Here is a 26,599-nt window from a genome sequence, read left to right as displayed (position 1 = left end):
CATCCAGAGCCTCAGTGCTCCGTATCCGGTTCACCCTTTCGTGCACAGGATCCAACGCTCTCTTCAGCAGCTGGTGGACGACGGTTCTCTGGTTAGCTTTATGTGGGTTCCTGGCCATGTCGGTATCCCTGGGAACGAAGCTGCAGATGCCGCGGCCAAGACTGCGGTCCTCCAGCCTCAGACAGCTTCTTGTTGTGTCCCTTCATCAGATTGTAGCAGGGTCATTTGTCGGCACATTTTATCGCTGTGGCATGCCGATTTGGCTGCACTTACGGACAACAAGCTTCGGGCCTTGAAACCTCTTCCCGCGGCTTGGACGTCCTCCTCACGCCCTTCTCGGCGGGAGGAGGTAGTTTTGGCCTGGTTGCGAATTGGACACTGCCGGTTCAGCCATCGCCATCTGCTGACGGCTGTGCTGGCGCTGTTCTGCCCATGTGGGCAATTGCTGACGGTCCGCCACATTTTAACATCCTGTCCGGATTTTAATACACTGCGTCTTGATCTTGGCCTGCCATGTACTCTAGATGCCATTTTAGCGGATGACCCAGGAGCAGCTGCTTGCGTTCTTCGTTTTATCAACTTGACAAACCTGTCTAAGATGGACAAAGTGTGCCGTACACACACACACACACACACACACACACACACACACACACACACGCACACGCACACACAGAGGGCTCGCGACTCTTTGGTGGGTTTGTGCTTGGCTGCCACAGGGCCCCAGCCTTTGCAGCATTTTTCCCTTCTGTGCTGCATGTCTGTCGTAGCCTTTTGCTATTCTTTTTCCCCTCCATTGGGTAACATGTCTGGGGTGTTATTGGGAATGCATTGTCTGTCTATGATGTAAGAACACTCTCACCATTGTTTTTCGCTCCCGTTTCCTTACTTTGTTTCCCTTCCCCTCTCGTTCCTCTGCTTTGGCATTTGAGGTTCCTCTTTCTCTTCTTCTTCCTCCCTTTGCACTCCTGAAGGCCAGCCTACACGTCTGACGTGTAACAGGTGACTGCGTAACCCAGCCCCGGGTCGACAGGTAGGGTTCGCATGTACCCCGTTACAGGCCAAGCCCAGGGAGGGGCAATTGCCTGAGTTACAACATTCCCATATTGCCGATTGGTCCTTCTGTCAGGTGTTGTGAACAATCACCTAAGGCGGGTGCGCCCCCTTGTGAAAGGGGCCCCCAGTTGGAAGGAGTGTGCTATCGAAGACACTGGCAATCATGGGGTACTCTCTCGCAAGGAGTCAATCATCTTCACAATTAGTGTCTACGAAATGTAAATGTAATAAGACCAATGATTCAGAGACCCTTCCTGCTGCACCACAGTTCCTTGTGGTCTCACACACTGAAGACGGTCATTCCTTCGCCACAGTAAATCTATTTATTATTCAGAAAGATGTTGATGCAATTGCTGGCCCTGTGAAATCCTGCTCTCGTTTACAGAATGGCACTCTGCTTTTGGAGACTACTTCTGATTCTCAAGCACAGCTACTGCTTGTCAATGGCTACCCTGTTCATGTCGAGGCCCATAGAACTCTGAATTCTTTCCATGGTGTTGTTTGCACAAGGCTGCTCGACTGTGTAACCAAGGCTGAAATCCAGTATTACCTCTCTGATCAGGGTGTCATTGCCGTCCACTGGGTAATGAAAATGGTAGATTCCTCCTTAGTGCCCACCCGCACTCTTTTTCACACCTTTGATAGAGTGGTGCTTCTGTCCAAGATCAAAGCAGGCAATGAAATTATCACAGTCCGGCCGTACATTCCGAACCCGATGCGCTGCTACAAGTGTCATCATTTCAACCACACTAGAACGTCTTGTTGATATGTGACGTTCGCCTGCTCTATTTCTTTGCTTGTTGTCCTCAATGTCGACGTACTGCATTGCTATACTAGCTGAAAAATGGGGGATGGAAGTCGAACACGGACTACTTTAAAAGATTTAGCCAACAGGTGCACATTTGCGTTTCGCTGTTGTTTACTTTAACTGTTCACAAGCCTCCATATACACATTTAATATGGCCTGTGCACTATTGTTTAACTTTTGACAAGCGTCGTTAATAGTTTGCAGGTGAACATCCACATACTGCTACACTAGTTAACTATTGAACATCTACGAGCAGTAAAATCCTAACCACACAGTTCACAAGTCCTGCAGAATATTGCGGTACATGTTGAACAAACACTGTCATTGTTTTAACACATGGGATAGCAAAAAAGCTAGCTGGGTTTCATGCACTAGTTCTTTTAACAGTTCCACCTCTTCCTCTTTCGTGTGGGCCAGCTTCTGACAGCTCTCTGGGACCAAGATCCATTCGCCAGTTTCCGGCCTGACAGTAGCAGACGATTTTATCGTGGACCCTATTGCTATTTCCAACATCTTGGGCTGCCATTTTGTGGAAGTTTCGAGATCTTTCCACTATCACCCTACCTTCCTCCATCAGAAACGAGTGGAGGAGGCTCAGATGATACTATTCTCTTCTCAAAATTGTGAGTGCTACAGTGCTGCCTTTACTATGAGGGAGCAGGTCATGCTCTCAGTTCATCCCGATCCTCCACCCCACGGCCAGATGCTGTCCACATTCAGATGTTCCAGCACCTTTCTCTTGCAGGCAAGCACTTTCTGATTAACATGTACAACTGCATCAGGGCAGAGGGCACATTTCCCAGACTTTGGTGTGAAACCACCATCATACCCATACCTAAGCCTGGTAAGGATACAAACCTTCCTTCTAGTTATGGCCCCATCTCTCTCACCAACTGCATTTACAAAGTGATAAAATGTATGATTCATGCCCGGCTGGTCTGGTGGCTCGAGTGACGCAATTTACTAACGAATGCACAATGTGGATTCCGAGCACGGCGCTCAGCAGTTGACCACCTAATTATTTAGTCCACCCATGTCATGAATGGTTTTCTGTGGAAATCCCAGATTGTGGTCATGTTTTTCGATTTGTAGAAGGCCTACGACAACTGCTGGAGGACTGGTATCCTTCATGCTCTCTACACGTGTGGCTTCCGTGGCCACCTACCCTGTTTTCTTGAGGAATTGTTAAAGGACAGAGTTTTCAAGGTGCATGTAGGTGCTGCCTTGTCGGACACCTTTATCCAGGAATACGATGTGTCTCAGGGTTCCATTTTGAGCGTCACCCTCTTTGCTGTCGCCATTAACCCTATAATGGCCTGTCTCCTGCTGGGCATTTCCAGCTCCCTTTTTGTTGACGATTTTGTCACCTATTGCAGTTCTCCACGGACCTGTCTCACTGAGTGGTGTCTTTAGCGTTGTCTTGACCGTCTTTACTCTTGGAGCGTCGACAGTGGCTTTCGTTTTTCCACTGACAAAACTGTCTGTATGAATTTCTCGCAGTGCAAATGGTTTCTCCCACCTTCTATTCATCTTGGGCCTGTTGCCCTACTGTTCATTGAAACTACAAAATTCCTGGGGCTCATGCTTGATAGGAAACACTTTTGGTCCTCCCACGTGTCTTACCTGGCAACCCGCTGTACGCAGTTCTTCAGTGTCCTACATGTCGTCAATGGTACGTCCTGGGGTGCTGATCGAACCACCCTCCTCCATTTGTACAGGTCCCTTGTCCACTCGAAACTGAACTATGGGTGCTTTGTTTATGCATCCCTCTTATGCTGTCTCAACACTATCCACCATCTTAGCATCCATTTGCCACTAGTGCCTTTGACACTAGCCCAGTTGAGAGTCTGTATGCTGAAGCTGCTGGACTACCACTTTCCTACTGCCGTGACTTTCTCCTCAGCAGGTATGCATGCCATTTGTCTGCCATGCATGGCCACCTATCCTATGCCTCCTTCGTTGATGATTCCCTTGATTGCCAATATGGGGTGCTTCCCTCTTCTCTGTTACCTCCTGGAGTCCGCTTTTGGCACTTGCTATGGCGGCTTAACTTCACACTTCCTGCAACTTTCCCAATGGGTGTGAATTGTTCACCACCTTGGCGTCCTGAAGCAACCCATGTTAACCTTCGCCTTCATTCGCTTCCTAAGGACACTACTCCAGCCTCGCTCTATCGTATTCAGTTTCACGACCTTCGCATGGAACTTCACAATAGTACCTTTGTGTACACTGATGGCTCTTGGACTGACCGTGGGGTTGGGTGTGCCTTCGTCATTGGCACCTGTGTTTTTTGATATCGGCTTCCGGCACACTGCTCAGTATTTACAGCCAAGCTCTTCGCCCTGTATCAAGCCACGGAGTGCATTCTGCAAAACACAGATTTTTCAGTTGTGTCCTCTGCTCGGACTCTCTCAGCACCCTTCAAAGTCTATGTGCACTGTACACCGCCCATCTCTTAGTGCAGCAGCTCCAGGAAAACTGTCACTTGCTCAGTCTTGGTGGAGCCACTGTGATGTTTATCTGGGTTCCTGATCATGTTGGTCTGCCAGGAAACAAGGCTGCTGATGCTGCTGCCAAGGCTGCAGTCCTCGTACCTCAGCCCACTAGTTCTTATATTCCCTCTGATGATCTCTGTGTTTCTGTCTGTCAAGAGGTGTCCCTTTGACATCGCCAATGGTCCTTCCTTCAAGGGAATAAGCTCTGGCTTATTAAGCCTCTCCCAGCGGCTTGGACGGCCTCCTCTCAGCCCTGGCGGGAGGAGGTCATTTTAACTGGGCTGCGTATTGGGCACTGCCTTTTTAGCTATCATCAATTGATGAGTGGCACTACTGCACCACTTTGTGCACCATTTTTTAACCGTTTACGTTCCCGCTTGGGTTTGCCGTCTTGAGTTATCGGCCATTTTAGCAAATGAAACGCGGGTTGTTGACCACATTTTACTTTTTATCCGCCAAACCAATATGACAAAGGCCATTTAATATTTAATTTTGGACCTCCATTTCTGTATGGTGTCTCTTTTAGCCCTTTCTCCATGTCCCTGTTTTTAGCTGTCTTCTCTAATGTCACTTGGGACTGATGTTTTAACTCTTCTGTCTTCGTGTTCTATACTTTTGACTTTAATATAATAGAGGGAAACATTCCTTTAGATACGTACTTTTGACTTTGACGTGTATGACCCCAGTTGTTTTTTGTGCCCTAAAGCAGAACAAAATCTCTCTCTCTCTCTCTCTCTCTCTCTCTCTCTCTCTCTCTCATGCGCACACACACACACACACACACACACACACACACACACACACAGACACGCACACACACGTGTGGGAGTGTACAGGGGTGAGGTGGAGAGAAGGTAGGGCAGCTAGTTGCACATGGGAGATTCGACGGATGGGAGGGGAAGGGGGGGGGGGGGGGGAGGTTAGTGGAAAAGGAAAAAAGCTGAGGGTGTGTTGGTGAAATAGAGGGCTGTGTAGTGCTGGAATGGGAACAGGAAAGGGACTAGATGGGTAAGGACAATGACTAATAAAGCTTGAGACTAGGAGTGTTACGTGAACGTAGGATATATTGCAGGGAGAGTTTCCATCTCACAAATCTGGAAAGCTAATGTTGGTGGGAAGGATCCAGATGGCACAGGCTGTGAAGCACTTATTGAAATGAAGAATGTTGTGTTGGACGGCATTCTCAGCAATGGGGTCGGCGGCTATTCATGTGGACAGATGGCTTGTTGGTTATCATGCCCACACTGAATGCAGCACAGTGGTTACAGCGTAGCTTGCAGATCACATACTGGTTTCACAGGTAGCTCTGCCTTTGATGGGATAGGTGATGTTAGTGACGGACTGCAGTAGGTGGTGTTGGGATGATGTATGGAACAGATCTTGCATCTGGGTCTATTACAGGCGGCCGAATCCTGAAGGGGATATCCCGGCCAATAAATGCCATACGATCATTTCATTTTACATGGATATGAGCCATGAGGCAAGGAGTTGGGAAAGGGGTTTTTGTAGGGATGGACAAGGATATTGTGTAGGTTCGGTGGGTGGTGGAATACCACTGTGGGAGGATTTAGTACATTTAGAGGGGGACTACTTGTCACTACAGAGGTGATGGCCATGGGTGGCTAGGATCTATGGAAGGGACTTCTAAGTATGGAATGAGTGGCGACTTTCGAAGTGGAAGTATTGCTAGAGGTTGGTAGATTTGATATGGACAGAGGTACTGATGTAGCCATCTTTAAGGTGGAGGTCAGCATTGAGGAAGGGTGGCTTGTTGGGTTGAGTAGGACGAGGTAAAGTGAATGGGGGAGAAGGTGTTGTGGTTTGGGAGGAATGTGGATGTCTATTTTCGACAGTCCTTGTTGGTCGAAAGCTCACTTTCCAATAGTCTTTTTGTTGTGCCTATCTGCAACTCAACACACACACTATATGGTGAACAAATATCCTTTTCATAATATTGTGACATTTCATCCTGGATTTTCCATTGTTTGATTTAATGTGGAAGGAAAAAAAAACAAACAAAAAACCAGATAGGTGAAATGACAGTATACAGGAAAGATTTGATGATGCCAGCGGTGTTGATTTGTTGCCAAACAAAGGTGTAGGGACTGTTACAGACAATTAAAACTTCACTTTCTGTGAAATTACCCTATTATGACTCTCCTGACTAGAAGACATAGCTTACTCTGTCACATAATTGGATTTGTGGGAGGGGGGACCAGATCGCCAGACACTAGTTTTGTGAGACCGCTCATCAGCTGTGATCTAGAGACTAGCTGACAGCACATTTATCTATACTTCTCCTTAAATAATTTTTCAACTCTGGCATCAATACTGCTTTCAGTGTCTCAGTTTTACCACTCCTACATAATTTCATAATACGATCAAATTTCTGGCAGATGTCACTAACTTCAGATGAGCTGCTTATTGAGTGATGACATTACTGTTTAATCCCTCAGTGCTCAACCAGCCTACCAACTCACACTTAAATGTTGAAATTATGCATGTTGACACTGTTCCTACTTAACAGGTGGTGCAGGCAGAGGCTAAAAATGCCCCACCTTCTAGTATCCTTACTGCCATACCTAGGTACCCCTAAAACCATCATCCAGTGGAACTGTATTGGTCATTTTCACCACCTAGCAGAACTCTGACACCTACTTTACTTTTACCAACAATATCTATAGCCCTCAAGGAAACTTGATTCTTTGCAACATATAGCTTTACCTTATGTAATCTCAGTGCCTACTTCAAAAATACAGTTGGCTCTGAATGAGCTTCAGGTGGTGTCTTCACATTGGTGCTTGTGGAGACCTTTATTGGTCAAGTTCTGCTCAGTATAGTGCTGCAGGCTGTATCTGTTCACATACAGGCTGACAACTATTGAACTATATGAAGAAAAACATACAATAGTTACAAACCATGACATGTACACACTTTATTCAACATGTAAATGTCACTACAGATATTCAGATTTTGGTTATGATATGTTCAATGTGCCTGCCATCATTGGCGATGATGTGCTGCAGACAAATAGCGAAATTCTGTGTGACGTGTTGAAGTGTCGGAATGTCGATGCTGTCGATGACCTCCTTGAATGGCTGTTTTCAGCTCAGCACTGATTTTAGGGTTATTGCTGTACACCTTGTCTTTAATATAGCCCCACAGAAAGGAGTTGCATATGTTCAGATCCAGAGAATATGGTGGTCAATTGAGGTCCATGCCAGTGGCCTCTTGGTACCCCAAAGCCAGAATGTGGTCCCCAAAGAGCTCCTCCAGGACATCAAACACTCTCATGTTTCGATGGTGTTGAGCTCCATCTTGCATGAACCACATCTTGTCGAATTCAGGGTCACTTTGGATAATAGGGGTGAAATCATCTTCCAAAACCTTCATGTACCATTCAGTAGTCACTGTGCCATCAAGGAATATCGCACCAATTATTCTGTGACTGGACGTTTCACACCACACAGTCACCTATTGAGAGACTTCTAAATCGCAAAATGCATATTCTTAGTCCCCCAAATGCACCAATTTTGTTTATGATGAGCCCATCCAAATGAAAGTGGGCTTTGTCGTGAAACCAAACTGTACTGCGCATACTAATTCCCATCATGCCACGTGGGCAACCATGCATTTTGAACATCCTAACGCAGAAATTATGACAATTTTACTTCATACAGTTCAATAATTGTCACCCTGTACATACAACTATGGATTTTACTCTCTGAGACGCCTATCTCCCTCTGGACAGGGAACCGACAGCAGAGATAACTAACCTGATCCATCAGCTACCTTTACTTTTTCTCCTCGTGAGTGGTTTCAAGGCCCACAACCCATTGTGAGAAAGAGTCATAAGACACTAAATTGAGGTGCCCTAATTGAACAATTAATCAAAGACCTTGACCTATGTTTGCTAAACAGCGACACCCCATCTCATTTTGGTGTGGTACATGGAACATATACTGCCACAATTCTCTTGATTTGTACCCCCAGCTGCCTCTCCTCAATCAGATGGTGGAAACAGTATGATCTGCAACCATTCTTATTTGCTGTAACCCTCCCACATTGATACCCAACCAAACACCATCAGTAATGGGTCTTCGAGAGAGCTGATGGGCATATTTTCAATGCCACCCTGTCATCCAAAGCTGTTCTACAAGGGGATATCACAGACTTAATACAGGATATAGGACACAGGACACAGCTACTTTAGTATTAAAAGCACTGACTAGGTAATTCCCCTTTTCTCGGGAACATCTCATTGGAAACTATTTAGATGATGGAAACATGAAATTGCTTAGGCAAACAAACATCAAAGTTGGGTGCTCCAACATGAGAATCATCGTCAGTGGGAAAACTTCTTTACCTTTAAAAGGCTGTACACGTGGCTCACTGCCTTATGACCCACCAAAAGTAAGGAGGTTGGGAAAGGTATGCTGCTATCATAAGGAGCCATACCTCTTTTTCACAGATGTGGACCAATATTATCTGTTGTCACCAGCTAACAACAGTATTTCCAGTTTCCTCGAAGATGGCAACATCCATTCTGACTGTACTGTTATCATAGAATACTATGCAGCACACTACCCTTAAGCATCTGCATCCGGCAACTACCCTTCATCGTTCCATAAAGGCGACAGATTGGTATAAGATAAGAACCTGCCTTTCACTACGCAATGTTCGGAACCATTTAACACTCGTTTCAGTGAAAAAGAACTCCTCAACACTCTACTTTATGTAGCAATAAGATCCACAATTTGTCTAATTTCACTCTTTCTTCTTTTCTGTTATAATTGTTTTTCGGCTTTTGGATTTCTACGACCTCTCTGCAAAACCTAGCATAGCAACAATTGGATCTTGATAAAATCGTAGTATTCGATGAAAATAAGTGTCCTTGCTTTATTTGCTACTACTGATTTATCTCTGTTTCTCAGGCAATAATTGTGCTAGTGTTCCTTAAGCCAAATATTTATACATTATTTTATAGTTCTTATGTACACATGACCATGTGCCTTAGACCATAGGCAGTTTCAAGGCCCAAAACCCGTTGTGAGAAGGTGGTACGACATCTGAAGTGCTCTGAGTGAATAATCACAGATCTTGACCTATGTTTATTAAACAATGGCACTCCAACTAATTCTAGAGTGTAGAACATAACACAGCCATCATTCTCCAAATTCTACCCAGCCACCTCCCCTCAATCCAGTGGTGCTTACACAATAATTGCTTTGTGTGTGTGTGTGTGTGTGTGTGTGTGTGTGTGTGTGTGTGTGTGTGTTTTTTTTACTGTCCGGAAATAGTACTGTCAGATGAGAGCGATTTTGAAAACCATAGCTGTTATGTCAGAAACATTGTTACTCATAAATGTTCACAAAAGCTGCCAATGTAAACTACCACATTCCAGTAAATTGGGGGGAGGCTGAAATTAAGGCTTAGATTATCAAAGGGAAAAAAGGGTCTTATGACCTCAAAGGTTCAGTCTCTTTCAATCCCCGTCCCCCTTTCTACTGCATCCACTTTCAACATTTAAAAAAAAATCGTCATAACACACTTTGGATTTGCAGACTCACCACCATGTTATCAATTTAATTTAAGCATCTACAATAACAAAATTATATATAATGTAGAGCACAAAAAGGGTTGCTATGTGTAAAATATGGCAACAGTGCAAGCGACATTAAACTTATGGTTCAGTAGCAATTGGAAATTATTGTTAAAGATCAAAAGAAGATTTCTTTGTTTGCAGATAAGAGTGTTTTTTTAAGTTTCTGTGGAAACTGCTTGCTTGCTTTGCTTGGTATGTGGGGAGGGGCAGGGGTGATGCTTGCATTCCCAACCATTTATCAAGAAACATACAATTTAATGTGGAAACTAAACCAAGGAACAACGGAATAATACATTTTAAAGAGAAATAATATAAATAATTTGTGTGTATTGTAATGTTATGCCTATATTAAAAAAAATAGTTCTTCCAGTACTCCCAGAAAAGTATAGTCACTCATATTTATTTTCATATGTATTGCTTAGTTTTCCTATTATTCTTCTTAAATTATTTCTTATCAACTTACAGAACACCTAGACCATTGGAGAGGGTAAAACATTTATCAAGTGCCTCTCCCAATAGGCGGAAATATGATGCATGGAAAACTAGAAATAACTCAAAAAATATTGCTTGTGTCCTTGGTATGTCCAGAGAGCAACACACTGAAGGAAGTTCAGATGAAGATTTTACTCATGTAAGAAAGCAGGGAGCAAACAAGTCACATGTTGCCAAATATGCAACACCACCATCAGCTAAGAAAATTAGGCGACCTGTGCTTATTGTCTCATCATATAAGAAAAAGAAATTATGTCAGTCACATGGGCGAAGCCCCAAAAAACACAAGAAACAGTCAGGCAGTGCCAAGAAAAGAGTGTTTAAACCTTGTCCTGAGTGTTACTGTCCAGGAATAGTTCTGTCAGATGAGAGTGATTCTGAAAACCATAACTGTTACATCAGAAACATTTTTACTCATAAATGTTCTAAAAGCTGTCGATGTAAAATACCACATTCCAGTAGATTAGAGGCAACGAATGTTGGAATGAACCACCCCAAGAAATCCTATGGGAGAAGAGTCCAAAAAGGCAAATCAGTTACAGATAAAGATCTTCAGTCATTGTTAAGTGCTAGAGATATGATAAATTATTCTCCTCAATCAATTTTCCTACGTAGGCTGCGGCGTCAATCACAGTCTATTAGAAATGTGCTGTTTAAAGACACTGCAACCCAAACAAAGAAAGGTGGCATTGTACACAGTGCAGAAACTTCAGATGAGGATGGAAGTAGTTCTCAAGAGAATATAATTAAACACGATGTTAAATTAAAGAAATGCAAGTGCAGGAATAAATCTGAACAGTTGAGTGCTGGTTGTGGATTAGAAACACCCTTAAGAAAGGTAAGTGATTTGCAAATATTTTATATTTCAGTAGTTTCCATGGAAGTTAGTGAGTCATTTGACTGTAACTGGTAAATGATACAGCTATATGTTCAAGGAATTAAAATTAATTTTTTCATTCAAATAATGTTTGCAGGAGCATCCAGATACTGTTAGTAAAAGGGTAAAAGTTCATAATTATGGGGACCAGCTACGCATTAAAGATCTTGGCAAGTATCGCCGGATGCATTGGTTTGACTGCCATGCAGAAACCCCTGATTTTTATGCACGAAATCCACGATTGGCCTTCAATCATAATTGTGAGTGTGGTAATTATGTATTTTTTAAAATAAGAACTAGTGGTTTTTTTAAAAAATAAGATCTGTTACTTTCCACAGCATTGTAATACAGTATTTCCACATTTGCCTTCAAAATATTATGTTTCATTTCCTGACAGTCCTTTAAGGCATTACATCTTAACCAATGAAAACACTGGTGTAAAACTTTAGAGACTTGAGAGGCACATCAAGGTGTCATCTGCAGAAGAGTCCACAACTTGCTTCTTCATTTGAACCTTGAACGTGCAGACAACCTGTTCCGCCTCGCCATTAGATTGGGAGTGGAGCAGCAGTCGTGTAACGAATGTCTTGATGGGCACAGAAATCACGGAAGGTCTGAGAGACAAACTGTGGACATTAATCTGCCACAATCATGTAAGAAAATCGTTAAATTAAATAAAAATTTCTCTCTTTTTGGAGAGGGCCTGAATTGTAAACACAGTTGATGTGGAAGGACAATGGATAACGTACAGAAATGTTGAGGAAGCATAGACAACCAACAACCAGTAAGAATTTAGGAAGAGACTCAAAAAATCAACAGACACACACCCACAGATGCTGTGGTGCAGGTCACAGACTGCGTGTGTTGTTCGCAGTGCTGCTTATTGTGTAGCACACTCACAAGGGGAGGCCGCCAGTTGTGAAATTCAGATTCGATTCATACTGCGCATAATAAAACCTCATGGCCAGAGGTGTAATGTGGCAATGCACCAAGATGCACTTCTCAGCCGTTGTCGAGAAAATCGACAGTTAAAAGCAACCATTGCGGTGAAATACTCTCTACGATTAATAATTTTCTACAGCGTCGTGGCGCAGCGGTAAGCGCTCGGGTTTGTAATCCGAAGGTCGCCGGATCGAATCTCACGCCATGCAACCTTTTCTTTTAGTATTTGTTTTTTGTAATTCAAATGTGTGTGTGTATAAAAACAAAGATGATGTGACTTACCCTGGCAGGTTGATAGATACACAAACATACACACAAAATTCATCATCTTTGTTTTTAGATATATTTTTCCCACGTGGAATGTTTCCCTCTATTGTGCGTGTGCGCGTGCCCGTGCCCGTGCGTGTTTGTTGAAACTGTAACTTAAGATTAACACGGGCTTGATGGTGTTTTTGTATCCAGAAAGTAACAATGTTGAAGTTTTCAATCGCGCACTATCTATCCTCTAATATAGCACTTAAACTAAAACCAAAACCTTCAAGGCAACCTGTAGAAACGTGTAATGTACTGGTTCTACTACAGCTCTCCAGCAGAGAAACATTGGGTTCTAACAGGGCAGATGTGTGGACTGGACTACAGAAGAAGAACTGGTTTCTGTGGGAGGAACAGATAACCGCAGCATCATATGCCAAATTAAGATTTTCGTAAATCACTTAATGGCAGATGGTGGGATGGTTCATTTGAAAGGGCACCGAGCAAGGTGGTGCAGTGGTTAGCACACTGAACTCGTGTTAAGGAGAATGACGATTCAAACCACGTCTGACCATCCAGGTTTAGATTTCCCGTGATTTCCCTAAATTGCTCGAGGCAAATGCGAGAATGGTGCCTGTGAAAGGGCATGGCCGATTTCCTTCCACATCCTTGACACAACCTGAGCTTGTGCTTGTCTTTAGTTACCTCAATGTTGACAGGACATTAAACCCAATCTTCCTCCATTTTCTTGGAAAGGGCACAGTCAGTCATCTTCCCCCATCCTTCCCCACCCTGAGCTTGTGCTTCATCTCTAATGACTTCGGCAGCATTAGGGCCTAATTTCCTTTCGTTTCTCCTCCTCTGCCTCCTTGGTTGAAGAAAATAAAAAAAGCTTCAGATAATTGTAATTCATGTCTGTTGTTAAGTGTTAACCACACCCTGAATCCCGAAGACCCAGCCAAATGTAAATAAATTTAGTTACTGTTGTTATTTATCAATGCTTATACTAAGTTGCCTCTAATTTAAGTAGTAAACAACACACACAGAGTTAATTGTCAACTAAGTGCATGGCACCCTCCATGGATGCCACCCACACTACAACAGTCAACTCCTCAGCAGACTTTTTATTAATGCCTAGAAGAAACAGTAGATCCCTCAGTTGTAAGATCAAAAACCTCCAAGGCAATGCCACAGCATGAGCACTCTGAGGGAGTTATGCAAGAGTGTTCCTACTAACGGACTGGGTTACAATCAGACCATTTGTCAGGTGTTGCAGCAATGCCAACTGCTTGATGTTCATGACAGTGATGATGTGCTAGGTGAGTTCAGTGGTGGCAGCTCCAGACATGGACTAGAGGCAAGTTGGAAATGAGTGTCAGTGTCCATCAAAGTCTCTAATCGAGGTGGTGTACTGCAGTGGTAAGGAACTGGCCTCACATTTGGGAGTGCTGGAGTTCAAATCCCCATCCAGACAGTCAGTTTTGAGTTTTCAGTGGTTTCCTTAAATCACTTAAAGAAAATGCCGGGATTGTTCCTTTGAGAAGGATATGAGTTAATTCCTTCCTCATCTTCCTCTAATCTGAGCTAGTGCCCTGTCTCTACTGACCACATAATTCAATAGGACATTAGAGTTTAATCTACCTTCAATTTTCTCATCTGGGTCCACCGCTATCGAATCATCTGTTTAGCCCATTCCGATGGCTGTGATCGGGCTGATTAAGGACAAAGCTCCTACTGCTGCTGTTGAGTTTCTGGCAGCGGCAGTTCCATAGAGAAAATTGGGGAGGCAGAGGAGCTACGGTACCAGACGGTCATCTTAGGGTAGCAAGACTGCAGCTATTTTTTACCTTGAGTAATACAGCCATGACGGCAAACATGTCGCTGCTGACAAGTGCTCAGTGCCTACAGTCCATCTTGCACGTGAAGAAGGTATGCAGTGAGACTAGGTTGCTCTTGCGAAAGAGAGGCTGCTGCAGTGGCAGATCCCGTGGATGTGCCTGCAGCAAGTCAAGGAGTGTGTAATGTCAGTGATCTAAAACATCTGAGCTCATCGGAGCTGTAACATGGAACAGACAGTGTCCAGTAACACACTAATCAGGCTTCTTCTAATGTTGCACATTGTGTAATTTGTGTATCTGAGGCTTAAAAAGATTATTAGTGTCTAATCTACTGCTCAATTTTCTACAGGATGAAATGGAATAGTAATCAGATGGACGTGTGTACTGCACTTGCATGAAGAGGTAAACGAGTCTTCTTTGAACTGAGAACTGTTGTTTTGCATAAGGTTGTAGAATGCTCCTTTAGTGACAAATAGTGCTACTTCCATAGCTAATGCAAAGGGAAGCTTGATAAAGTGTTGATGGCTGCAAGCCACCAGCAGTTCAAGAATAGACTTAAATACCCAATATAAATACAGTCCAAAGGATGCTTCTGTGGTACAGGCTGAGAAATGCTGAGAGGACATGACCTGATCTTGTCCACATGCCAGTCGTGCACCAGCTGCTCTGTCAGCATCTATCTGGATCAAATGACCAACACCTTCATTCTGTTCATCTGCATAAGAATTGAGCAGTTGCAGCATTGAAGGGGTTCTGAAATGACTGTTGATAAGCTGCAGATTTCTTAGTGAGGAGAAGAATGCTGCACAAAGTATAAGGTGGTGATAATGAGAGAAGGTAAACTCCTGTGCCTCTGGAGTGTAGATTTGAAGACAATCAAGGTAGATGTGCTGATGTATTTGTCAAATGTGTAGAAGACGGCATATTGTTTCATTGCCTGGGTGATCTTATGAAAGGTAGGTGTGACTTTCTACAGTGTTGAGCAAAATCTCATAAGTCTGGAATGGACAGTTTTGTGTTCATTGCTTAAAAGGTCAGGGTTGACACTACATACAGAATGTGACTAGACAGATAGCAGGAGCTGTGCGAAGGGGTTGGGTGCTTCTTTAGTTTAGAGGCTCTTTGGGAAACTACACTCTAAAAGTGCACAGGACACACACATGAAGGTAGATCTAGAAACAATTTGTGTTGTAGTTGTAAATCGTCGTAGCTGTGTTGGGAAAGAACCAGAATTCCAAGTGCTAATAGAAAACACTGAATCTCAAATTGTCATCAGCACAGAAAGCTGGTTAAAGCCGGAAATAAACTCAACGAAAATTTTTATGAAGGACTTAACTCTTTTTCAGAAACGATAGATTAAATACAGTTGTTAGTGGAGTGTTTATTGCTGTCGGAAGTAGTTTACCTTTTACATAAATTGAAGTAGGTAGTCCCTGTGAGTTAGCATTGGTAGAAGTTATAGTTGACAACTGGAATAAGTAATGTTTTATTTCACAAAACCCCTGACTCAGATGGTACATTTGTTGAGCAGTTAAAAGAAAACTTGAGTCTTATTTCGAATACGTACCCCACTACAATTATAGTTGGTGACAACTTCAATCTTCCTTCGACATGTTGGGAAAAATGTGTGTTAAAGGCCAGTAGTAGGCACAAAAGTCACTCAAAATTGTACTGAATGCTTTCTCAGAAAATTGTTTTGAACATTTAGTTCAGGAGCCCACTTGAAGTGTAAACAGTTGCAAAAATATACAAATAATCCTTAAGAAATTGGGAACATCATGATGAATACAGGGACTAGTGACCACAGGGTTGTTGTAGAGACCGAATACTATAACATTAAAATCAAACAATTATAAATGCAAACTACATCTGTATAGCCGGCCGCGGTGGTCTAGCGGTTCTAGGCGCTCAGTCCGGAGCCGCGCGACGGCTACGGTCGCAGGTTCAAATCCTGCCTCGGGCATGGATGTGTGTGATGCCCTTAGGTTAGTTAGGTTTAAGTAGTTCTAAGTTCTAGGGGACTGATGACCATAGATGTTTAGTCCCATAGTGCTCAGAGCCATTTGAACCATTTGTATAAAAAAGAAGATATAAATTTGCTTGATGCTTTTCTAAAAGGTGATCTCCACTCCTTCCTATTTGACTGTGTAAGCATAAAGGAGATGTGGTTTGAATTCAAAAAAGTATATCAGTGGCAGTTGAGAGATATGCACCATATAAATTAATAAGTGATGATACTGATCCCCCGTTGTGCACAAAACAGGTTAGAAAACTGTTGCAGAAGCAATGGAAAAAGAATGCCAGATTTAAGAGAATGCAAAATCCCCAAGACTGGCGAAGTTTTACAGAAGCTCAAAATTTAGCCTGAGCTCAAGTGTGAGATGCTTTTAATATATTCCACAATGGAACCCTGTCTTATTATCTGGCAGAAAATGCAGACAGATTCTGGTCATATATAAAGTGCAAGGTCTGTTCAAAAAATTCTGGAACTTTGTCCATAAAATAATTCTGTGTATTCCATTTACTTATTGTGCATGATCTCCTTCGAGATTATTGTGTTTTGCCTACTTTCCGAATATGGGGTGCCTAGGAAACCTTCTTTCTCAGGTTGCTAGACAACAATTCAAGCAATTGGTATTGATGAATTTTTATTACAGAAAGATAATGACAATACTTAACTTTGAGAATTTAAAATGGTGTGTCATAAGCAATAGGCGACAGACAAAATAAGAAAATCTCTTCTGTATACACAACTCCTAATACAAGCAAAACAATGCAGTTCCTAAGTCACTGCTATAGAGCTCGTATAACAGCTAGTCTTCAACTGTGCCACATCTAGGTGGCGCAGTGCTTATGTTCTTTTCACCTAGAGGCCACTGCTGTCTTGGTGTTGTCCTAGAGAAGGGTCGGTCAGTGTACTATTGGCTGACATCTTCTTCACAGCCCTCTCTGCTCTACCATTCCTGACCATCATGCCTGCACTTGACTATTACGCGAGAACAGAAATATTCTCCTCCACAACTGATAAATCGCTCCCAATGCAGATTCCACTTCCGGAAGCTGTCTTGGTATGCCTCTTGCTGGATGGTACGAAGTGCCATCTGTGGATTGTCTTTTATCTCATCTATCATTGGAAATCTTTGTCCTTTCAATGGGCCAGGTCTGGAGAGTATGGAAGATGAGGCAGCACAGTAATTACTTTTTTTTATTTGCATTACTCAAGCACAACAGGGACAAGTTATTGTGATTCGAGAGCGATGAATTGTCTCCCCACATTTCAGGCCATTTTCTTCTCACATTTTCTTGCAGGCATCACAACACGTCCTGATAGTACCATTGATTAACAGTTTGCCCCTGTGGCACAAATTCATGAAGAACAATTCCTTCAAAGTCAAAAAAAAAACTATCAACATCTCTTTGACATTTGACCTGACCTTGAAATGTGGCAAGGTGCTGTGCACGAATGACCACGCTTCAGATAAGCAATAATTTTAAGAACTTCATTTGATAGCTAAGAATATGAGGTGGCTTCAGAAAGAAACCCGGTTGTTGTATGGGCAATGAAACTAAAGGTGTAGCCTTTTTAATTGAGTGAGTGCTGCTTAGACTGCAGCGGTATAGCAGAGAGGCGGATGGCCAGAGCGGAGGTAGCATGCCGGAGGGTTATGATAAGAGCCGAGTCAGGCGTGGTAGGCCAGCACAGTGAATTGTGAGAACATGAAGGCAGAAGGACACAGAAAAGCCAGGAGTAGCTTAGAAATATGACACAGTATCCACAGGTGAACACCCCTTGGGATGGAGAAGGTGGCCTGGTCTGACCAGAGGCTGCTGAAGGGTAAAAAAGTAGTTCATTTGAAAAAAAAACTTTAAATTAGAGCAGAGGCCCGAGTAAAATTTGCAGAAGAGTGTAAATCAAAAGTGCATATCTGCAGAAAGCGACAGGGGAAGTATAAGGTAAAATGTGTCTATTTTAAGGGAAAAGATGGTGGCTGATGTCACATGTTGTTTAGTGGGGGAGAAGGGCGCACAGCACGCCACTGTTGGGGACTCACTGTTCGACTGGGGAGCAGCACAGATGGCCAGCAGCTGCGCTCACGCAGGATTACAAACTAAGCTTTGCTTTTTGGCTAAGTCTGAATAAGACGGTGGCAAAGTAATGTTCGCATGGGTGGTGAAGTTATTTAGACCGTGAATGAATGTTTATCTTAATATGTGACAATTACTGAGGTATAGATGCAAATAGTTAATTGAGCAAAGCTTATTGCATTCGACAACATGAACACGGTAAGTCAGCTGCTGTGCTCACTCCTGCTATTGCAATTGTTTTCTGCCAATGATCATTATTACCAATTGGTTATGATCCTGTTTATTTTTGTGTGGGGTATCAAGTGTAAGTAAAGACTGAGTTCTGTGGCATCCAGTAATACAAGATCCTGGCCCGATGCATTAAAAGACCCTCATGGCAGCTGAGTGAATTGTATTAATATGATCACAATTGGGATTAAATTGATTGAGACAGCAACCAAATGCAATTGGTTTCCAACAGTGGTCTTGAACCCACTTAGAGGGGCATATCTGTCTGACCTATAAGTGGCAGGATTCTGGTGTGTAAACTATGATTTTGCAATTTGTTTGTAATAAATTGTATCAAAGGATTTTGAGGCCAACATGTCTCTAGAATGTAATTGCTTTTAGAAGATCTGTGTTGCAATATTTAGTAGCACCAAAATTCCTCTCCAAAACCTTAGTTCTACATACAGGGTGTTTCAAAGATGACCGGTATATTTGAAACGGCAATAAAAACTAAACGAGCAGCGATAGAAATACACCGTTTGTTGCAATATGCTTGGGACAACAGTACATTTTCAGGCGGACAAACTTTCGAAATTACAGTAGTTACAATTTTCAACAACAGATGGCGCTGCAAGTGATGTGAAAGATATAGAAGACAACGCAGTCTGTGGGTGCGCCATTCTGTACATCGTCTTTCTGCTGTAAGCGTGTGCTGTTCACAACGTGCAAGTGTGCTGTAGACAACATGGTTTATTCCTTAGAACAGAGGAGTTTTCTGGTGTTGGAATTCCACCGGCTAGAACACAGTGTTGTTGCAACAAGACGAAGTTTTCAACGGAGGTTTAATGTAACCAAAGGACCGAAAAGCGATACAATAAAGGATCTGTTTGAAAAATTTCAATGGACTGGGAACGTGATGGATGAACGTGCTGGAAAGGTAGGGCGACCGCGTATTGCAACCACAGAGGGCAACGCGCAGCTAGTGTAGCAGGTGATCCAACAGCGGCCTCGGGTTTCCGTTCGTCGTGTTGCAGCTGCGGTGCAAATGACGCCAACGTCCACGTATCGTCTCATGCACCAGAGTTTACACCTCTATCCATACAAAATTCAAACGCGGCAACCCCTCAGCGCCGCTACCATTGCTGCACGAGAGACATTCGTTAACGATATAGTGCACAGGATTGATGACGGCGATATGCATGTGGGCAGCATTTGGTTTACTGACGAAGCTTATTTTTACCTGGACGGCTTCGTCAATAAACAGAACTGGCGCATATGGGGAACCGAAAAGCCTGGTCTGGGCCGCCATTTCTTCCAAAGGAATCATTGGCCCATTTTTCAGATCCGAAACGATTACTGCATCACGCTATCTGGACATTCTTCGTGAATTTGTGGCGGTACAAACTGCCTTAGATGACACTGCGAACACCTCGTGGTTTATGCAAGATGGTGCCCGGCCACATCGCACAGCCGACGTCTTTAATTTCCTGAATGAATATTTCGATGATCGTGTGATTGCTTTGAGCTATCCGAAACATACAGGAGGCGGCGTGGATTGGCCTCCCTATTCGCCAGACATGAACCCCTGTGACTTCTTTCTGTGGGGACACTTGAAAGACCTGGTGTACCGCCAGAATCCAGAAACAATTGAACAGCTGAAGCAGTACATCTGATCTGCATGTGAAGCCATTCCGCCAGACACGTTGTCAAAGGTTTCGGGTAATTTCATTCAGAGACTACGCCATATTATTGCTACGCATGGTGGATATGTGGAAAATATCGTACTATAGTTTCCCAGACCGCAGCGCCATCTGTTGTTGAAAATTGTAACTACTGTAATTTTGAAAGTTTGTCTGCCTGAAAATGTACTGTTGTCCCAAGCATATTGCAACAAACGGTGTATTTCTATCGCTGCTCGTTTAGTTTTTATTGCCGTTTCAAATATACCGGTCATTTTTGAAACACCCTGTATTTGCTAAGTCCACAATCCACAGGGTGCCAAATGACGTACGAGCAGCTGAACTGCAGTTAAGGGCAGGTAAGATTACAGGTTAAGAAAGTGCGGAGGCTGACTACACTGCTGCCACACAGGTAAGGCACAAAGAGGACCTGCCACGCACCCCTGTAAATCTACCACTTACTGTACCAGACAGTTCAAAGGGCCCATAAGTTATAAGTTTGGGTTTGTCATTCTGCAGAGGGGATGTTACAAAGCGGTAAATCATCCTAGAGGAGGTTGCAATCTGACGAGCTTCTTTGGTCTTGGAGAACCTTTCCCGACCCACTGTGAAGATTGAACCTTGGTCTCAGCAGCATATCCATGTCCCATTCATCACCAGTTATGAATCTCTTAAGGAACATGTTGTTCTCATTTGTGCGATCCAAAAGCTCTTCACAGATTGCAAGGTGAAAGTCTTTCTGGTCTTGACTTGTGAGCCGTGGGACGAACTTTGCAGCAACACGATGCACTCAAAGTTGCTGTGTCAGGGTTTCGTGACATGAAATGTTACATTCTTCGGTAGTCTCTCAGATAGTCAGTCTTCGATTGGCACGTACAATTGTGTTGATGTTCTTGACATGAGCACCGTTGGTAGACGTCAAAGGGTATACTGAATGTGGGTCATCTTTAACTTCCATCCGGCCATTTTTAAACTGTGTGAACCATTCATAACTCAGAGTATGGCTTAAGCACTTACCACCGTAGGCTTCCTGCATCATTTTGTTTGTCTCTGTAAAGGTTTTCTTGAGCTTTATGCAAAATTTAATGCAGATGCGTTGCTCCTCTAATTCTGCCATCTCGAAATTTGCAAACTGTGTGACACAACGTTCTACTCAGTACAGCACTGTACAGTAACTAAATAACATACAACAATGCAATTTCCAGTAGTTACTCATTAAGCACAGGATGCGCAGGGATGCCAGCAGCATTTTGCTCCAACACACCACTGGCATGAAATTACGAATGTTCCAGAATTTTTTGAACAGACCTCGTACATCAGCAGCTTCACTGTGAGGGAACAATGGTGATGTCACTGACTACATTGCCACTAAAGCAAAGTTACTAAACAATGTTTTCTAAAACTCCTTCTACAAAGAAGACAAAGTAAATATTCGAGACTGTGAACCTAGACCAACTGCCAACATGAGTAACTTAGAAGTAGATATCCTCAGTGTAGGAAAGCAGCTTAAATCACTCACTGAAACAAGGCCTCTGTATTAGATTTTATACCAGTCAGGTTCCTCTCAGACTATGCTGATACAATAGCTCCATACTTAGCAATCATATAAACTGCTCTCTCGTCAAAAGATCTATACCTAAAGACTGGAAAGTTTCACAAGTCATGCCAATACCCAAGAAAGGAAATAGGTTTAATCCAGTGAATTACAGACCCATATCACTAACGCCAGTTTGTAGTAAGATTTTGAAATATATAATGTGTTCAAACATTATGAATTACCTCAAAGAAAATGATTTATTGACAAATAGTTAGCACAGATACAGAAAATATCATTCTTGTGAAACACAACTAGCTCTTTATTCTCATGAAGTAATGAGTGCTATCAAGAGGGGGTGTCAGATTGATTCCATATTTTTAAATATCCAGAAGGCTTCCAACACTGTTCCTCATGATTTACTTCGAATCAAATTGCACGTGTGACCGGATTATGAGTTCCTGTCAGGAAGGTCTCAGTTTTTAGTAATTTGTGTAAAGTCGCCGAGTGAAGCAGAAGTAATATCAGGTGTTCCCCAAGGAAGTGTTATATGGCCTCTGCTGTTCCTGATCTACATAAATGATTTAGGAGGTAATCTGAGCAGCCCTATTGTATTGTTTGCAGATGATGCTGTCATTTACCATCTGGTAAAGTCATCAGATGATTTAGAAAAGATATTCATATAGTGTGCAAAGTGACAGTTGACTCTAAATAATAAAAAGTGTGATGTCATCCACATGGATACTAAAAGAAATCCACTAGGTTTCGGTTACTTGGTAAACCACATAAGTCTAAAAGCTGTGAATTATACTGAATGCTTAGCAATTATTTTGAATAACTTAAGCTGGAATGATCACATAGATACTCTTTTGGGGAAGGCAAACCAAATACTGTGATTTATTGGCAGAACACTTAGAAAGTGCAACATGTCTACTAGAGAGACTGTTTACACCATGATTGTCTGTCCTCTTCTGGAGTTTTGCTGTGCAGTGTGGGATCCGCATCATGTGGAACTGATGGAAGTCATCGAAAAAGTTCAAAGAGGGGCAGCTCGTTTTGTATTATTGCAAAATAGGGGAGAGTGTGCCAAGGCATCATACATTAATTGGGGTGGCAGTCATTAAAACAAAGGCATTTTTTGTTGTGGCAGGATCTTCTCTTGAAATTTTAACCACTAACTTTCTCTTCTGATTCTGAAAATATTCTGTGGACGCCCATATATAAAGGGAGACATGATCATCATGATAAAATAAGAGAAATTAGACCTCTCATGGAAAGAGTGAAGGCTTGTTTTTTTCCTGCGCATCGTTTGAGAGTGAAACAGTAGAGAAATAACTTGGTGGTGGTTCACTGAACCCTGTGTCAGCCGTTTAATTTTGAATTGCAGAGTAATCATGTAGATGTCGATGGAGATGTAGATATAAATGTAAATGTTCGGGGACGGTGGCAATGGACAGGCAAATAGAAAATTAAGGACATAGTAATAGGCCAAGGAGAAACAACCAAAGAGTGTTAAAAATTTTAAAATGAGACAAATGTAAAGTCGCTTGACTGTGGGAATGTAAATGCCACCTATAGGGGGAAAAAAGGGGGAGGAGATGTTTGAACTTAAACAGTTCTGGTGGAAAACCAGTACTGATTAAGGAGAGAAAGACAGAAAAGTGGAAATAAAATGTAGAATGGCTATGTAAAGGAAATAAAATTTGACATTATTGTGAAAAAGGAAGAGAAAGTTGAAGATAAGATGGGATGTGCTACTGTTATAAGAAGAGCATAATAAGATTGTTTTTACCTGCACAGCTATTTCTAACCCTTCAAATAGGTGTGTTAATACTGCAGACATAAAACAAGTCAGAAAACTGAAACTGAAAGAGCTAAGTAAAATAAAAGGCACCTAGGGTTGTGACCACATTTAAAATTATTGAAATCCTTCGGAGAACTGTGACAAAACTGTTCCACATCGAATGTGGATATATGAAGCATGTGAAAAGTCATACTTCAAGAAGCATATAATAAACTCAGTAACAAACAATACAAATGTAACTACTGAACCATCAGTTTAAAAATTCGTGATTGCAAAGTACTGACACTGATTAGTTACAAAAGGATGAAATGATTGCTAGACGATGACCTGAGGGAAGGGCATTTTAGTTTCTGCAGAAATATAGGGATAAGGAAAGCAATACTGAAGCTCTATCTTATCTTAGAAAACAGACAACTCCACATCAGCATTTGTAGATTTAGAAAGAAACAGTTGAGAATAATGACTGGAATACACTCTTTGGTATTGCAAAGTTATCAGTGACAAAATACAGGACATGAAAGTAAAGCAGTAATTGAAAAGGAAGTGAAATGGAGCAGTAGATCTCTATATCTATCTCTATTTACTGTACACTGAGGAAACAGTAAAGGCAAACAAGAGAAGTCTGGTAAAGAAATAAAAATTCAGGGAGAAGGAAAAAAGCTTTGACATCTTGAGATTTGCCAGTGACATTGTAATTGTGTCTGAAATGGTAAGACACAGGATCAGTTTGAATAAAATGATAGTGTCTCAAAAACTGATTATAAGATGAACGTCGTCAAAGATAAGATAAGAATAATGGTGAGTGTAGGCAAACTAAATCAGGTGTTGTTGAAGGAATCAGGCAGTGAAACACTAAAGTTAGTTGATGAGTTTTGCTATTTGAGAGCAGAAAATTATGAATGACTGAAGTAAAGAGGATATAAAATTTAGACTGGTATAAGCAAGAAAAACTTTTCTGAAAAAGAGAAATATTTTGACTTCTAATAGAAACTGAAGTGTTAGGAAGCCATTTATGAAAGTATTTGTCTGGGCTATAGCTTTACTTGGTAGTGAAACACCAAGGATAAACAATACTGATAAGAAGAGAAAAGAAGTTTCTGAAAATTAATGCCACTTAAGATTAACTGGGTAGATAGAGTAAGAGATATTGGATCAGATTGGAGAGAAGAGAGATTTATGGGACAATTTGACTAGAAGAAGGGATAGATAGAAGGCTGATAGGACACATTCTGAGGCAGCAAGAATAGTTAATTTAGCTATGGAGAGAAGTGTGAGATGGCTGATAAAATTTTTTCAGGCGAATCAGGCAGGTTTAAGTGGATGTAGGTTGCAGTAGCTATGCAGAGATGAAGGTATTTGCACAGGAAAGACTAGTACAGAGAATGGAATCATATTGAAGACCACAATGCAGCTTGTTCATAATTATCAATATTTTGTTTTTAGTTCTTAAGTAAAAACTTTTCTTAAGTCACTCTTCGCTCTCCTCAAGAATCTCTTCTCTGCTGCTTGTATTTTACTGTCGTCATTGTTTTTATGTATCCAACTTTCACTACAACACAACAGCAATTAATCACCATAGTTTATAATATTTGATTTTGTAACTTTTCAGGTTTTGTGGGTGATAGTTCTTTTTGTTATTCCCCACATTGCTAGAAATGTACACTAATGAGCCGAAACATTATGACTATCTGCTTAATAGCTTGTGTGTCAATTGTTGAAATGAAATACATCACTGATTGTGCATATCAGGGATCCGATAGTTTGTTGGTAGGTTTGTGGAGGTGTGTGGAATTAGATGTCTATGCACAGGTCATGTAATTCATGTAAATGATGGGCAGCTGATATGCGTATGCAGCAATGACACCCAATAGTGACCCAAATAGATTTCATAGGATTCACATCAGGCGAATTAGGTCATTGAAACATCAACAAGAGTTCACTATAATGCTTCTCAGAACAGTGTAGCATGGTTATGGCTCTGAAACACAGACAATTATACTGCTGAAAGACGACATCACCATCAGGGAAGACATATAAAGAATGAAGGGATCCAGGTGGTTCACAGCTGTCAGCGTGTCTTTGAATACTACCACCGGTCCCATGCAAGCACAGGAGAATGTCTCCCACAGGATAATACTGCTCCCACCAGCCTGTGTCCATGATGTGCTGCATGTTTTTAGTTGCCATTTACTTCGATGACAGCATTTGTGGAGAGGAACAGCGACCTAGTATTAAAAAAAATGTGATTCACCTGAAGAGCCAACATATTTCCACTGATCGACAGTAGAATTCCAATGGTCCCATGCCCACTGCAATCGTAATTGACAGTGTCATTGAGTCAACATGTGAATGTGTAGAGGTGGTCTGCTGCGGAGCTCCATAATCAACAATGTACGATGAACGGTGTGCTCCAAAACATTTGTGCATGCACCAGCATAGAGGACACAGATCACCATCTGTCCTACTTTACAGAGCAGACAAGCCTCCAAACCCCACATTCTGTGAAAAGGCCTGGACACCCAGCCATTTAGTGCCTAGTGGTAGTTTCACAGTACTTCTACCTCTTTTCATAGATGCAGTTTTGAAATACTCATTCACAATCTCTGCATAATAATAATCTGCTCTTTGTCAAAGTCACTTATCTCGGTGGATTTCCCTGTTTGCAGCCCGTATCTTTGCTAGGGTGATCCCATGTCCGTTTCTGCCCCATTTATATACTTTTGTTACTGCATCACATGCCCGCAGTACCACCAAGCAGCATCCAGGGTCACGGTGGGCAGAGGTCATAATGTTTTGGTTTATCAGCGAATGCAGTTTTGCATCTCTTTCATTATGATAGTTCTGACAGTTGGCTGACTCTAAAACTACATGTTGAGTACATCAGCAAGAGTTTGGGTTTAAGTTTAAATACTAACACTTTCACT

The 26,599-nt window shown here is 42.2% G+C and overlaps 1 protein-coding gene across 1 annotated transcript in view; it reads left to right on the top strand.

Annotated features, from left to right (window-relative positions):
• LOC126418516 (uncharacterized) overlaps positions 1 to 26,599 on the top strand; it is an 80,609-nt gene that overhangs the window by 42,062 nt on the left and 11,948 nt on the right. The window contains exons 2-3 of the mRNA XM_050085317.1: positions 10,430 to 11,294; positions 11,431 to 11,593. Of these exons, the coding sequence (XP_049941274.1) occupies positions 10,430 to 11,294; positions 11,431 to 11,593 (1,028 nt within the window). The remainder of the gene's footprint in view (positions 1 to 10,429; positions 11,295 to 11,430; positions 11,594 to 26,599) is intronic.

Source organism: Schistocerca serialis, chromosome 9 (genome assembly GCF_023864345.2).
Source record: "Schistocerca serialis cubense isolate TAMUIC-IGC-003099 chromosome 9, iqSchSeri2.2, whole genome shotgun sequence".
Taxonomy (NCBI): domain Eukaryota; kingdom Metazoa; phylum Arthropoda; class Insecta; order Orthoptera; family Acrididae; genus Schistocerca; species Schistocerca serialis.
The sequence above is the reverse complement of the archived record's forward strand: the minus strand, read 5'-3'. Positions and strand labels throughout refer to the sequence as shown.